Raw genomic sequence first — 16,008 nt, 5'->3', positions numbered from 1 at the left:
GCCTAAAATCACATGTTCCAGCTGGTTCCACAAGTTTTCTTGGTGGTGCTGTGGTTAGAATGCAGTATTGCAGGCTGATTCTGCCCACTGCCAGGGGTTCGATCCTGACTGGCTCAAGGTTGACTCAGCCTTCCATCCTTCCAAGGTCAATAAAATGAGGACCCAGATTGTTGGGAGCAATATGATGACTCTGTAAACAGCTTAGAGAGAGCTAAAAAGCACTGTGAAATGGTATATAAGTCTGAGTGCTATTGCTAGTGGTATTGCTATTTCCTTTTGTACCCTCTCTGCCCCTCAGTCCTCTTTTCGCCGTGAAGGTAATTAACCCTCCAGTTCCAACAACCATTTTTATTTCCTTTAATGGACAAACTGCTTGATCAATTGCCAACATCCCCAGAGGTGTTGGAGTGTCAGAGGTTGATTAGTTGACCACATACAGAGGTTGTCCTTCTGAATATCAATTTGATTATCCTTATGACGAAACAAAAAAAACACAAATTACTGAGCCAGCAACATGTCAATAGTGGCTTTTGTCTGCCATCAGTTGTGAACTCTGGCATGGCAGGCTGAGGGGGCAGTGATGCAGACCTGCTCAGTGGCACCACAAAGGAACTCTTTGGGAGCAACCCAATTTCAGTAGTCACAGTTTTCCATTAGTACCGGCACCGCAATAAAAGCAAACCTAGAAAATTGTGTGAATTTCCTTTCAGTCAAACCTGTAATCATACAGGCCTCTATATGCATTTTCTTAAGGTAAAGGCTTGCTTTCCTTTCCCCACAATTGATGGGGAACCTCAATATAGATTATTTTATTTGCAGCTCAGCATTCACAGTCTGTGCTTCAGATAGTCAAGAGGATAACCATCGTCTCTACTTGCAGATCATCAGCTTCTTGAAAAACCTGTTTTTTGCTAGCACACAACCGTCACAGGTAGGATTTTGCAATGTGCTTGAAACAAGCTTTGTTAGGGCCATTTCTTAAGTTGTAGAAGAAGTACAAGCTCTGTCACAAAGACACTGAAGCAGTTGGGAAAAGTTGAAAGTGACTAATGCGCAGTGATGATAAATCACTTTAAATCTACCTTCAGAGTCCCATAATTATGTCATTTCTCAGCTACTCATGTGGTAACAATTTTCAACTGAAACTGCCCTTGAGTTAGGATTAGGTTTGGAAATTATATGTATGTGGCTTTGCAGTTTTCTTGGCAATAGTAATGAAATGATTTACTATCACTTTCTGGGATTCCCTCCCCTCCACACACACCCTTTAACATACAACCTTGAAATCTGGTGATCTCTCACTCAAGTATTAACCACCATCAAACCTGCTTATCTTCCAAACCTAAAAAACATCAGCCAGGTTCTGCCACCATCTACAGCAACATTTATTTTTTCTCAGTATTCCTTGAATTGTAAATTGAGATCCTTCTTAAATCTCTGGAGAACTGTAGCATAATTAAACTGAGCATTTGAGGGGAAATGGGGTTTCCTTATGCTCCATAAGTAGCATAAAAAGTTGAAATTTGTTTGTAGTTGTTGAAGATCATGTCACGTATGTATTTCATTGATAAAATACTCAATTCCTGGATCTTTTAAGGCAGGGCTGTCAAACTCCAGCCCGCGGGCTGGATGCATCATGCACTGGCCATGCCCACGCCCAGTTTAGCGAAGGGGGGGAAACTCCTGACACATCATGGGACACTGCTGTGAAAACGTGAGTTTGACACCTCTGTTTTAAGGCACACTGTTCATGAGGAAAACCACAAGAAATAAAAGAAAGCAAAATTGTATAAATGAAGGTATTTAGTAAGGGGAAAAAGTAGAAGTACAGTAGTGTGGTTTACAGCACTTGATGCCTAAATATGTGGCCATTTGATTAGGCCTTATGGGGCTCTGACACACCTGGGATTCCTAAGATGACATTATTTAAGGAAGGGATCCTGTATGTGTGCATTCTCCCAGTCAGTGGGAATGCCGGTCAGGTTGGGTTTCTCCCGTGCTAGCCAATTAGGACCGAGTCTGCATATTTCTTTTGGCCCCGCCTCTCTTGCCTTCCAGCTTTTTCGACTCGGTCTAGCAGAGGACTGGATATGTCTACCCTGCTTAGACCTTGTTTTTATTGGAAATTGGCTGGATTGTATTTATAATTGTATTTATAAGGGGAAAAAAAAGACTTCTACTTTGAAACTACGTTCCGGCGAGGAGAGCCTTTGCTCATAGCCGCCGAGGGCCGCAGGAGACGGCGCAGGGCTGTTGGCCGGCAGCGCCTGCAGGGGTCAAGCGTTTGGGAAGGCTCCCACCCACGCCACAATTCCCTATTCAGGGAGGGTGTCTGTGCGGAGGGCTATAGTTCCCTCCTGCAGCGGCTCGGTGCAACATTTAATTCCGCGCCTAGGCAAGCCGCGAGTCTGATTTCCCCATTGGGAAGGCTCTTAAAGGAACAGCAGCAGAGCTCAAAGCTTCACTCTGCTGCTAATTGGAAGCGGCATACTTCTCCGCAGTCTGGAGCGAGTTGCTAAAGGGCTCATTCGGCTGGCTTATGGAAACGGTGTGTTTCTCCGCCACTTGGAGGGGGCTGCTGTTGGGCTTGTTTTGGCTGGCCCTGGGGACTTCATTAAATTACCGGAGAGTGAGAAGCCCAGCCAGCCCTTCCCGCTGCCTGCAAGGGCTGTTTAGCCCAGGCTCTTTGGCCTCAATCTCCTACACGTGGATTGCTGAACTGTGAGTAATTAAAAATTTCTTTTGGTGGGAAACGGAGAGTCAGGAATTCCCAATATGGCGGATGACTCAGCAAAAGGCCCTGAACGCCCTTATGAGAAGGAGGATCTTCCACCCAGTCCGGGGGAGGGCACTTCCTCTAGCCAGAAGAGGAAATCCAAGACATCTTCTGCGAGGCCAAAGGTATTCTAGCCCTTTAAGGCAGACGAACGTCGTCATAGGGCAATTGAAAGAGCAATTGATAGGGCACAATCTCAGAATAGGGATAATGTCTCTTCCCATAATAAAGGGCCAGCAACTGCTCCATTGAGGGAGCTTAGCCCACAGGAAAATGTTATTCCCAGAGCAGCCTGGTCCCCAGATTGTTCCTTCAGATCTGATCATCAGTCTTCTGCCAATGTTGAGGCCTTGTTTCAATCTATTCCCGATCCGGTCAGTCAAAGTCCTATGACCTCAGCCCACGCCTCCCCTCCAAGGTATTCTTCTCAACCAGTGGAGATTCTTCCTACTCCTGCCCTAGGTTGTCCTCCTTCAAACATACATCCTACTCAAATACTAGGCCAGAATCCAGGTTTCCTGATTCCAGAGGCCTTTGGTCACATGATTTCTGAGGTGATCAAACAAAGTCTAACTCAGTGTCTTCAGCCTAGTTCTGTCTCTAACACTCCAGGAGGGCCACAAGGGCCTCAAAGACCTAGAGGGTCCACACCTCCTGATGACAGATTTTATTAGGTACAGGATTTGGAAGCCCAAGGGTCTTGGTCTGAGGAGGAGGAGTCATATAGGGAGGAGGCTCTTTCTGATGATGAGGATCTGGAACCTGATCAGCCTGCATTCGTGGGTCTTTTCAAACCACATATGTTCAGGTCACTTTTACATAAAGCATTGCAAACTACCAAATTGGAGGGATCCAGACCTTCTCAAGAAGCTTCTGCACCTCCAGACCCAATCAATGCATTCTTCGTAGAACAGGCATTGGAGACTGAAAAGGTTCCAGCACCCAAATTGTTTGTAGATGTGGCTCAACGACAATGGTCAGTCCCAGGTTCGGGACCTGTCCCTAATGGTCAAGATAAAAGACTATGGTGTAGCCTCTAATCTAGAATTAGCTCTTCAGGTCCCTTCAGTAGATACTCCCATTGTAGCACTGACTTCGGTATCTCCAGTTGCGGGTCCACCGGAGGAATCTCTGAAACCGGAGGACAAAAGAGCCGAAAGGATTCTCATCAAAGGTCATCAAGGGGCTGCTTGGGCTGCCAGGGCCGCCATGTCTTCTTCCTTTTTCGATCGCACTTCGTTGATATGGCTCAAACAACTCCAGGAACGCATTCCGCCTTCTGACCTGAGGTCTCACCAAGATCTGAATAAGATTTGAGCCTCACTAGAGTACTCAGCGGATGCGACACTCAATGCAGCCCGGTTTGCAGCCAAGGCCATCGGAGCCTCAGTCACATCTAGACGGCTACTGTGGCTCTGAAACTGGCAAGCCGATGCCCATAGTAAGTGGCGTTTGGCCTCTTCGCCTTACGTGGGCGACAAGCTGTTTGGGGCTCCTCTTGAACCGCTGCTAATTGAGACACGCGACAAACGCAAGATTCTTCCCACTTCATTGCGCCGAGGTGAGTCTCGCAGCCAACCATACAGCAGATCCCAGTCCTTTCGGAGCTCGGAATCTTTCAACCAACAATGAGCTCAACGTGCCTTTGGACAGGTCAGTAACACACAACGCCATTTCCAGGGCAGACAGGGGTCTGGATTCCCCTCCAGAAAATCATACAGGGGAGGTAGGGGCTGACCATTTAGGAGATCCAAGTAATGTCAATGCTCTCCCAATTGGGGCCCGTCTCTCACATTTCTTCCCCATTTGGGACTGCACGATTTCTGATCCGTGGGTTAAATCTACAGTGAGGGACAGTCTTTCCCTTGAGTTCCTAGCCCGACCCCCGAGGGTTTTTGTACGTTGTCACGTGTCTCGGCTATCTTCGGCTAGAGATCTAATTAATTCGGCAATTGACCATCTTTCATCCATTGGAGCAATCGAACCAGTGCCTCAGGATGAACGCAGACTGGGATTCTATTCACGACTGTTTGTCGTACCCAAATCCTCGGGGGGATGGAGGGCTATCCTTGATTTGAAATCTTTGAACCAATACATTAAGTACCATCGGTTCAAGATGTCCTCACTCTCTTCGATATTGTCCAGTATTCGCCAAGGGGATTTCCTGTCCTCCATTGACTTGGCAGAGGCTTATCTCCACATTCCCATACATCCCCAGTTCCGCCAGTACCTTCGTTTTGCTTACTCTGGATGGCATTTCCAGTACAGGGCTATGCCGTTTGGCCTTTCCTTGGCCCCAAGAGTGTTCACGAAGGTCCTGGCGGCCCTTATAGCCCATATCTATTCCTTTCCCATCAAGATACAGGCATATCTTGACGATATTCTTGTACAATCTGACTCTTCGGATTCTGCCAAGTTAGATCTACAGGTCACTGTTAGGGAACTCCAGGTACACGGGTTCTGCATCAATTGGGAAAAGAGCAACCTTCACCCAAGCACTAGAATCCTACATTTAGTGGCCCAAATAGATTCCATAGAATCAATGATATTCCTATCTGAGGAGCGTGAAACTAGTCTTGCCTCGTTAGCTTCTCAATGCAGAAGGCGCAGATACTCATCTATTCTGCAATTATCCCAACTTTTGGGTAAGATGGTGTCTACCTTTGGCATATTTCCATGGTCCCGTCTTCACTGCAGGCCCCTTCAATGGTTTCTGTTACCACATCAACATTGTCATCGCAGCCTGGACCATAACAGGTTGTTCTATCCCAGGAAGTCAGGGATTCTCTGACATGGTGGACTTCAGGTGCCCTGTCCAAGGGCAGCAGTTTCCGAGAGCCTTCAAGAATAACTATTACCACTGATACCAGCCTCAGTGGTTGGGGTGCCCATTTGAGTCCCCAGATGGCTCAGGGTTTTTGTTGATCAGAACAAGAGTGTCAAATGAACATCAATCTGTTAGAACTCAGGGCCATTTATCTGGCACTTCGCAACTTTGAGAACTTGGTCATAGGTCAGCATGTATTAGTTCTAACAGACAATATAACTGCGAAGGCGCTTGTCAACAAACTGGGTGGTACACACTCAGTAGCTCTGATGCAAGAGATGTTGTGCCTTGGCCTTTGGGCAGAGTCCAACCTTCTGTCTCTGTCAGCGGGTCACATTTCTGGGAGCGCAAATATATGGGCGGATTCACTCAGCCGCACCACGATAGATCCAACAGAGTGGTCGCTTCACCCCTCCCTGTTTCGCCGTCTGGTGTCCAGATTCGACCAGCCATCGGTGGATTTGTTTGCTTCGAATCTCAACCATCAGGTCCCGAGGTTCTTCTCCCGATATCCATCTCCAGGAGCAGAAGGAGTGGATTCCCTGTGATGCCCATGGCTGTCAGGTCTACTGTATGCGTTCCCGCCCTACCCCTGATTCCCAAAGTCATCTCAAAGATTCTTCAATACAGGGCCGAGATCATTATGGTGGCCCCTCGTTGGCCACGGAGGCTTTGGTATGCAGACCTTCTCTCCCTGTCCGTGGCCCCACCGTGGAGAATTCCAGACAACGAAGTGAGTCTTGTCCAGGGACCCCTCAACCATCCGGATCTCCAGTGGTTCCAACTTACCGTCTGGAGGTTGAGTGGGGATTCCTAAGGACCGCAAGCCTCCCGGATGAGGTGATTGACATTCTTCAGGCTTCCCGTCGACTGTCCACTTCTCAAATTTATGAAAACACTTGGCAATCATTCAGATCTTGGTGTAGAGACAATTCAGAGACACCCACTGAGGCGTTAGTTTACCACATTTTACGTTTCCTGCAAAACGGATTCAAGAAGGGCCTGGCACCTAATACATTGCGCAGGCAAGTGGCGGCACTCTCTTCTGTGTTGGCTGGAGGCTCATTCACCATGGCAGCCAAGGATCCCCTAATTCGCATTTTTCTGAGAGGGGTCTATAATTTACGCCCGCCAGCGATTCACCGCTTCCCTACGTGGAAGCTCAATGTGGTTCTGACAGCTTTGACCAAGCCTCCATTTGAACCTCTGAGAAGAGCCGATCTTCAATTTTTGTCATTCAAGGTCTCCTTTCTGGTTGCTATTACGTCAGCATGTAGAGTTTCCGAACTTGCAGCGCTTTCGATTAGGAAAGATCTATGTGTGTTCCACTCCAATAGGGTGATTTTTTAGACTTGATCCCACCTTCATGACCAAGGTGAATACGGTTTTTCATCGAGCACAGGAACTAGTTCTGCCAGACTTCTGTCCCTCGCCAACGCACAGATGGGAGAAAGTTTGGCACACACTTGACGTCCGCAGGGCGTTGAAGATTTACATTTCCCGTACAGAGTCCTTTCGGAAATCGGAGGCCTTGTTCATATCATACTTACCGGCCTCTTTGGGCCTAAAGGTCAATTAGGACCGAGCAGATGGATCCGATCTACGATCGTGACAGCATACCAGCACCAATCGTTGCCAGTTCCAGGGCGCATTTTGGCTCATTCTACCCGGAGTGCAGCAACTTCAGCTGCATGGAACACGCACGCTTCGATTCAGGAGATTTGTACTACAGCCACTTGGTCATCCCCGACACCGTTCATAAGACATTATAAATTGGACGCATACGCATCGGCCGATGCGGCCTTTGGACGGCAGGTGCTTCAACAAGTCCTGTCGGACCCATCATTGGAGAGCCAGCAGTTTCCCACCCGATGAGGACGTCTACTTTGGTATGTCCCCAACCTGACCGGCATTCCCACTGACTTGGAGAATGGGCGTTGGCTTACCTGAACGCCCCTTCTTGGAGAAGTGGGAATGCCGGTCAGCCCCACCCTGGGGTATTCCTGCCGGCTCAAGGGTTGTCAGGGTGGGGTGGTTACTAATTCTTTCTCGTTTCAGGTAGACACATCAGTCTGCTACAGTGTCCTCATCGAAAAAGCTGGAAGGCAAGAGAGGCGGGGCCAAAAGAAATATGCAGACTCGGTCCTAATTGGCTAGCATGGGAGAAACCCAATCTGACCAGCATTCCCACTTCTCCAAGAAGGGGCGTTCAGGTAAGCCAACGCCCATTTTATTCAAGTGTGTGGGATGGATAGATATTTTTGGGGAACAGACATCCCACAAATTACCCAATCCTATGTCCTAAAAAGGCTTCATAGGTGATAATCAGGCACTCTGAACTACAACCAAAAACTTATTGGAAACCACGCAGCTGGTAAGGCAGAAATATCACATGGCCACAATAAACATATATCTACCCATGTACCTGCATTCTTAATCATTTATGACTGATGGGTGGTTTTCAAAGGCAGCTTCATGTAGAGCAGTAATGAGCAATTATTAGCAATAAATAGAGAGAGTAAGGAGCACAAAGTAAATACAATTTTATTTATAAAAAACAAATGTTACAGCAATATTATTTAATTTCTTGTCTCTTTTACCTAAAAAATTAATCCGTCCTATTTCTAAGCAAGTGAATTTAGCCCACATAGTAACTCTGAGCTTCATATCCAGTAAGTGTGTTTAATATTGCCAGATTCTTACATACTTTAAATACCATTTTGTTCATTAATAATCTGAAGTATTTTTATTTTGCGTAGCTAAAAGCTAGTTATCCAGAACCAAGACCCGTTTTCTCTCTTTTAAATGTAATTTATTATCATATGCAAATACATTGCTTTTCATCTGTCTGTGTCTGATTGCTATCAAATGCTATCTAATTTCTACCTTCTCATAAGAATTATGTAGGTAGATTTCAAAATAGGGTGGATCACAAAATAACCTGTTTAGATCTGTTCGATGAAGTAGTTTTGACAGTAGATATTTTGCTTGTGCCTGCTAGTTTCAGGATCAAGCATTTCGTCTTCCTTTAATGAGATGGAAGAGAAATACAATAAAGGGATGGCCTTCTAGATTTTTTACAGCTTTTCTAGATTCTTGATGCAAAACATTTGGCACCCATTTTGTTAATGTTGAAACAAGGAATCTAAACAACTCATTTCACTGGCATACCTCTGTAAGACAATTCTAATGTTTCACAGATTTGAAACATATTGGGTAAATGTAATGGTTAATCTTTTTATTATTTTATTATTTCTTACCATCTGGAATATTCAGATAATGATTTAGAGCATAATTTTTGGATAATGAGAAAAAGGTAACTGTCATGAAGAGTCACAGATTTATAAAATCAGAAATGGCATGAAAAGTGTTAAAGCAGGTATGTTAACTTTTAAAGTGAAATTGACCTAGCTTTTCATTTTAAAAAAATATAAATTTCTTTATCCAACATACTAATGTGCAATTAGTGTTAAGTATAGGTAATGATTTTCATGAAGGCTGGCTGTAGTATTTGATAAGCATGTATTTTAGAACCCAGTTGGAGTCCCTTGCTTTGTTCAAACATAACTAACTGGAGTGGGGAGAGCAAATCCATTCATAAATATGTTGAAAATTAATACTGATTTATTACATTCATTAAGTCAGTAACAGCTCATACTGAACACTGAACATAAAGGTAGATCTTCTCCAGGATAATCTGTACCTAGACTGGTCCTTTACACCATTACTTCTCTAGGAAATTAATGTAGAAAGTTTGGGGGGGAAAAACAGAAATAGAACAAGATTTGTGTATCTGTTGGATTGAATTTATGAACTTCCAAAGGTATTGGCTAATAGGTACTAGATTGAATGGATATTTAGGGCACTTCCACATCATGGCTTATTTTATGTTATGTTGGGTTTGATTTTGGCTTGACTGTTCTCACAATATTGTTTGAGGAAATTGATACGTTTGTTGTCCGTGTTTCTTTTAATCTCTGGGAGACTACAGATTTATGGTAATCTGTTTTATTAGTGGGGAAACGTGCCTTACTCAGCCATGGGTTTAAGGCAAAACTGTCATTAATCTTCTTTGTATCATCCCAAAATTCTACATCTTATTCCTAGACCTTTTCTCCAGCTGTATATTCTGTTTGGAAGGTATCTCTTCCTTGTTCCAATTAAAGTTGTAGAAACATGCAACCATTCTCATAACTATTGGGCAAAGTGACCGATTTCAAATTTGCCAACATGCTATTTCCTTTTGTGTGTTGCAAGGGTGTGAGAATTTGTATTGCTCCATGACTAATAAAAATGTTCTTTAAAGTCTTTTTGTTAGATGTAGGGTAAGCACTAATCAGCTTGTGGGATTCTCTTTGTGTTCTCAGTGTTTTAAGACTGAAAGATTTGAAGTTATTTGTGCTTAATTTCAAACTGATTTGTAAGGAATGACAATGTGGGTACTGTGGAAATGCTTATACTGTAAGCCCGCAAGTTAAAATAATGCCTATAATGGTTTAGGTGGAATAAATGATGGATATCAATATAATTTTATGTAATCTGTTTGTAAAAGAATGTGAGACTATGTTGAGCAATTTTATTATGGTGGCATCCCACAAACTGATATATCCTGATATGATGGCATTGCAGCTCCTCAATTTCCAGTTAGTTTCTAGAGAATAACATCTGCATTATGGAAAAACAATTAAAAATCTTTCCAGATCCTAGTATGGAAACATGAATTTAAAGAGGAGAAGAATAGCATTACTTGGTTTGCTGTGGGGATGTTTGGGTGGTTTAGGGGTGGGAAATTTGTGTGTGTGTGTGTGTGTGTGTCTGGGGATTGTCATGTGTGTTGGGCTTGGTTATGTGAATTTTGTTGTATGGGTATACTGTGTATATACATAAAATGACAATAAGCTTTATTTTTTTTAAAAAAATAGCACCTGAGGAAATAGAATTGCTTAGGAGAATGATTTTAAAAATCAACTAATAAATCCCCAATGCAGGGAATTCCAGCCAGTGACCTGCAGGTGCTTCCTATTCTAATTCCTACTATCTCTATTCCATGCAGCTTATGTATAGGTTGCCATACAACCTAGGTTATGAACCTTATACAAAATTAATCACCTACAAGTTTTTCTTGGTATCAAATGAAATGTAGATGTTTCTATTGTTTAAAAAAGTATATTGAATCAAAATCAATTCAGTAGTTTTATTGAGAGAAGCTAATATATCGTACTTTATTTTACATACATAGTTTGCAATTACCCTATCTTATTCCTCATCTGTTCCTTCTGAATTTGACAATGTTGTGGTGATAAACTAAGCTTGATGGATGGCAATAAATGTTTATGTATGTGTTTCACCACAAATCCTACAAGCTAAGTAGGCACGTGTGATCATATTAATCAGTATCTTTAGTATCTTTTCTAAATTCTTTTTAAATATTTTTAGAATGCTAATATATGAGTTTCCCATTAACTGAGTTCTAGAAATCTGAACACTGCACTTAGCAAAACAAAAACCAGAAATTACATCAGATACCAAGAGCCATATTAAAAAGAAAGTGCCTAAGAGAATTTGTTCTCTAAGTTTGACTGTGTTTGTGTATTTGCTTTCTGACTCACAAATCAAAACTTCTGCAACAGGGAGAAGTTGGTTTTTCAAACTAAACTAAAAGCTTGTCTATTTAGTAGCACACTCTTTCTTTAATTTTCACTTTTTTAAAAAATGCACTTTTGGATTAGAGCCGCTCTCTAACGTGACGTACAGTGTTAGACTGGGATTTTGTGTTCAAAATAGTACCATGTTTCCCCGAAAATAAGACCCTGTCTTATATTTTTTAAACCCCGAAATAAACACTTGGCCTTATTTTCCGGGAGGTCTTATTATTTTGGGGGCATGGAGCAAGATGAGGCTCCTCTTGCCATCTTACCTGATTTCCAGCTCTGTGTTTAAATATTTTTGGGCAGGACTTATTTTTGGGGGGAAGCTTATTTTAGTGCATGTGCTCAAAAGCCTGATTGGGCTTATTATCAGGGGATGTCTTATATTCAGGGAAACAGGGTATTTGGATAACTTTTTTTATCATATTATTATGCAAAACATCTTGATTTAAATTTAGTAAACTTGACTTGCTGTATTTTTGAGCTATGAGATAGCCAGCCCTCCTGGTAAGGAAACCAGCTGAAGGGCAGCATTCACATCCATAAATCAGCAGACTCTGATTAGTATCTGTCACAATGTCATGCTGCATTTAAGTAAAAACACAAGAAAGCTCAGTATATTGAGAATCTGGCTGCCAAAAAATTGTTCTGTTGGTCATTTAAACTTGCTATGGAATGTTTATTCATTAACTCCCAAACTAGTCCGGCTCCTAACAGAACTTTAATTATTCTTCTCCCCACCTTTATTTTTGGCAGGAAGAAATTCTTCAGCTAGACTACGAGACTGTGATGTTGCGATGCACGGAGACATTTGATGATGATTTGTAACTGAACATGTTTGCATTAAGTGCAGAAATGCAACTGCTGTTTAACATTTCCCCACTTTCCTTAAAAAAGGAAAATGAAGCATTACCACCGGAGACGTTACTATAATTTCTCATCATACATCATGTTACAAACAGTTCTGTTTATGTTGGCTTTACAGTTTCTCAGCAGTTATTTTATGTGTATCAAAGTTTAACATTCATAAAGTTCTTTTTTAAATATATGTCTTCAGTGTTCCCAAGTGTCAAGTCACCATCTTCTCGCATCCTATAGTTAAAGTTAAAAACTAAGGGCAAAGTACTTGTGATATCAATTGTTTCATTAATGAAAACAGCTTTCTCTCAACCTGATGCCTTTAGATGTGTTAGAATACATTCCCAGAATTCCCAGCAAGCAAGGCCCCAGATTAGTGAAAGTCCCTTTAAAATTTAGATGCTTTCTGTACTTGTGCCATCATCTCAAGGAAAAATCACAATAAAACCAGTGTATTATAATGGTTAAGATACTGGAATAGGGCCAAGGTGATGCAGTACTCTATCAACTGCTGTTCCATGCAACAGTTAAAGCATCTGGTCAAATTGTATCTCTCAGTTAATCACTAGGCGGAGAATACACATACAATCTGTACAAAACTGAAGCTAAATAAAAACTGAAGCTAAACAAAGGAGCTTCTTGAATGAGAAGCAAAACATTTTCAAAGAAAAGAAAAATTTTTTTTAGAAAAAGTACCCTTGGGACAACCATGACCTGTATGATTGAGAATCTCCATAGACAAAAAGTTAAAACACATCTTTCCAAACATTTGAAAACAATGCAAGTAGGCTTCAAGACCCTGGAAAAAAGAATGGTGATTTGAAAAATATAAATGCTGAATTTCTGTATATTCTTCCTTTATTAAGAAAAAGGCAAAAACACCACTAACCCATCAATCGGTGGTTAGCAAGAGGATCAAGCGCTCTCACCTTAACAAACTTAAAATATAAATTGGGTACTAAAGTCAGTGTACTCAGTTGCTAAATTTTTTGTAACCTAATTCCTCTTTTTCAATAAATAACTATGCCTGCCTATGAAAACCTTGCTTTTTGGTTATAAACTAAGAGACAATCATCAATCGCTTTTTATGTGCAAATAGTAGAGAAGGTATCCACGTCAGAGCTTCCCTTGTATAGCAATGTTCTGCATGGAAGAGTTACTGTAAGGAAAACTCATCCCCCAAATCATTGTCCAAAGCATGAACAAGAAAACTTCAATAAGCCTGAAAAGTTTTGCAACAAACATTGAACTGTCTGGTTACAATCACACAAGATGAGTTTGGAAAAAAGGGAGTGAAGCATGTGAAGAAAGGGACACCTTGCTAACCATGAAGCACAGAGGTCCTTTATATGTTCAGGTTAGATGGCAATCAGTGGCACATGCATTATTGTACAGGTGGAATGAAGAATGGTTTCAACTATATATCAAAATATCTGGAAATTAATGTCAGAAAAGAAACTGAAATGGGGCCACCTATCTTAGCAAGGCCTCTGGTGGTGCAACAGGCTAATGCAGCCTATTATTAACAGCAACTGCTTGCAATATTGCAGGTTCAAGTCCCACCAGGCCCAAGGTTGACTCAGCCTTCCATCCTTTATAAGGTAGGTAAAATGAGGACCCAGATTGTTGGGGGGCAATAAGTTGACTTTGTATATAGTATACAAATGGATGAAGACTATTGCTTGACATAGTGTAAGCCGCCCTGAGTCTTCGGAGAAGGGCGGGATATAAATGCAAAAAAAAAAAAAAAGGCAATCTAAACTACCTCCAAATTAATTATGAAGTATGTACAGGAAAGAAAGCTAAACATTCTGGTATGACTCTCACAGTCTTCAGAATTAAATATCTACAATTTATGAGGGGCCTGAGAATATTTGTGAAATAGAAGAGTTATGCAAGAAAGACTGAGGAAAATTTCCAAAAGCAGGAATGGAAAGATTCTTAACTGGTTAGAGCAGGGCTGTCAAACTCCTGGCCCACGGGACAGATGCGTCACACACTGGCCACAGCCATGCCTGGTTTAGCGAAGGGGAGGGGAAGTCCCAATATGTGATGACAACATGAGTTTGACACCCCTTGGTTAGAGGAAATGTTGGGAGGCTATTATTTATGCAAAGAATGGAATTAACAAAGTACTAATTGAAAGAAGTATTCACAATTATCCCATATTCAGTTTCTTTACTTTGAGTCTATAAACAGCTGCACATATTTACTATGTATTCAGAAGTATGCTTACAAGACCATGCTGTACTGATAGAAGAAAATATTTATAGCTTAGAGTTGAACTGGGATACCCTTGATGCCTTGGTAGTTTTCTTGCAGGTTATTCATTACCAAATTAGGTAACATCCTCATGTAATGGTCATGTTATCTAGTGATAGTGTTACCTAGTTTAGTATTGAAATGTCTGCAAGAAAACTATCAAGATGTTGTGTTTAACTTCGTAGCATGTAAAGGCTGTGTCAACCTCCATTCATGTGAAGTTTCACCAAAAACCACTATTTAGCTTTGTGGGGTGGGGTGGGGCTAAATCTTTTCTTGTAAGGAAGTTCTCTGGAGAACTTTAAGCTAGTTGTCAACTCTCTGGACTCTTATGGGGCAAAATTGGAGACAGGAATGCATATGTAGCATCCTGAGCTACTGGAAAACAGAATCAGTAATAGTAAGTAATACAACTGTCCTCAGAATTATATAGATAAAGAATATGGCAATTTATTAAACTTTTTTTCAGATGTCAAGGATGGACATTTCTAGAATAGGTCCAAAATACAGTAGTATGGTAGTTCTGTTGTCTTTATAGTACTTTTTTACAGCTTCTGTAAATAAACTGGAGAAGGGTATCTATTACTTGCAGTAGTGCTATGCTGCAAGGAAAGAAAGCAATTAATGGCAGCTATTAATCTTCCCTTATTCAGCAGCGTTATCATTATATGGATATTTTTAGAAGTGAGACAGTACCATCTGAAACTGTTAAAATATGCAAAAATAGTAATTTATTCAGTTATTAATGATATTCAATCCCAACAAACTTATCATCAGTATTTGTTTCTGTTCTATTCTTCCAAGTCATGATATACTAAGACAGCTTACAAAGCTGCCACAATAGTGAAAAATTATTAACTCTATTACTTAGCCCTAGATATAAAAAAGGGGTTACAATCTCACATAAGCTGAATACCATATAAAATACAGCTTCTGATAGCTTCTCTGAACTAGTTTCTGTATTTTCCATCTGCATGAGATCCTTCCCATCCTTTCTTCTTCATTTGGAGCATGCTAATCAGTTATAGAAAACAGAAGGTAAGTGAAAGCCAGTTTCTCTGGAGAGATTAGTGGAGACACTAATTTACCAAATACTTTGGAATAGTTTTGTTATATCAAAAATTAAGATTGGTCACACCTACTCATTGACCCAGGAAATCTGCCAGAGTGACTCCATCACAAATTGATACTAAACTAGCCAGAATGTAATTTCCCACTACTGAAATCATTTATTTTGTTTCTCTCTACAGAAGAATTATTTCAACCATGTACCAAAGAATTACTTCAAGATTTGAAATGTTAGGCTTAGCTGCCAATTGCTTGCCAGCCTGAAGATCAGCAAGCCCTTTTGCCTTTAGTTACAGTATTCTTGCCAAACAAGTTAGTGATGATGGCTACAAGGCAGGGCACAAGTACAGAAAGTGGCATTCATTTTAAGCACATTCTGGATTAGATTAAATTGGATCTGTATCCAGCACAAGAATGATGCACGTTTGTAGTCTTTTTCAAATTCATGCTCTCTTGCTTAAATTAGGATTTCCATTGTTTCCCTAAACAATGTCTATCAAATTCCTATCACTGTTCATATCACCTTAGTGATTCCGGGTGGTTTAAAACCTATTGATTGTTTCACAAAC

The 16,008-nt window shown here is 41.4% G+C and overlaps 1 protein-coding gene across 1 annotated transcript in view; it reads left to right on the top strand.

Moving 5' to 3' along the window:
- STRA8 (stimulated by retinoic acid 8) overlaps window positions 1-12,348 on the top strand; it is a 30,744-nt gene extending 18,396 nt beyond the window's left edge. Inside the window, exons 8-9 of the mRNA XM_058191797.1 lie at window positions 820-931; window positions 12,008-12,348. Of these exons, the coding sequence (XP_058047780.1) occupies window positions 820-931; window positions 12,008-12,079 (184 nt within the window). The 3' untranslated portion in view covers window positions 12,080-12,348. The remainder of the gene's footprint in view (window positions 1-819; window positions 932-12,007) is intronic.
- Window positions 12,349-16,008: the final 3,660 nt, after the last annotated feature.

The sequence above is a fragment of the Ahaetulla prasina genome, chromosome 7 (assembly GCF_028640845.1).
Source record: "Ahaetulla prasina isolate Xishuangbanna chromosome 7, ASM2864084v1, whole genome shotgun sequence".
NCBI lineage: Eukaryota > Metazoa > Chordata > Lepidosauria > Squamata > Colubridae > Ahaetulla > Ahaetulla prasina.
Note: the sequence above shows the minus strand (reverse complement) of the source record. Positions and strands in the feature narration are given on the sequence as shown.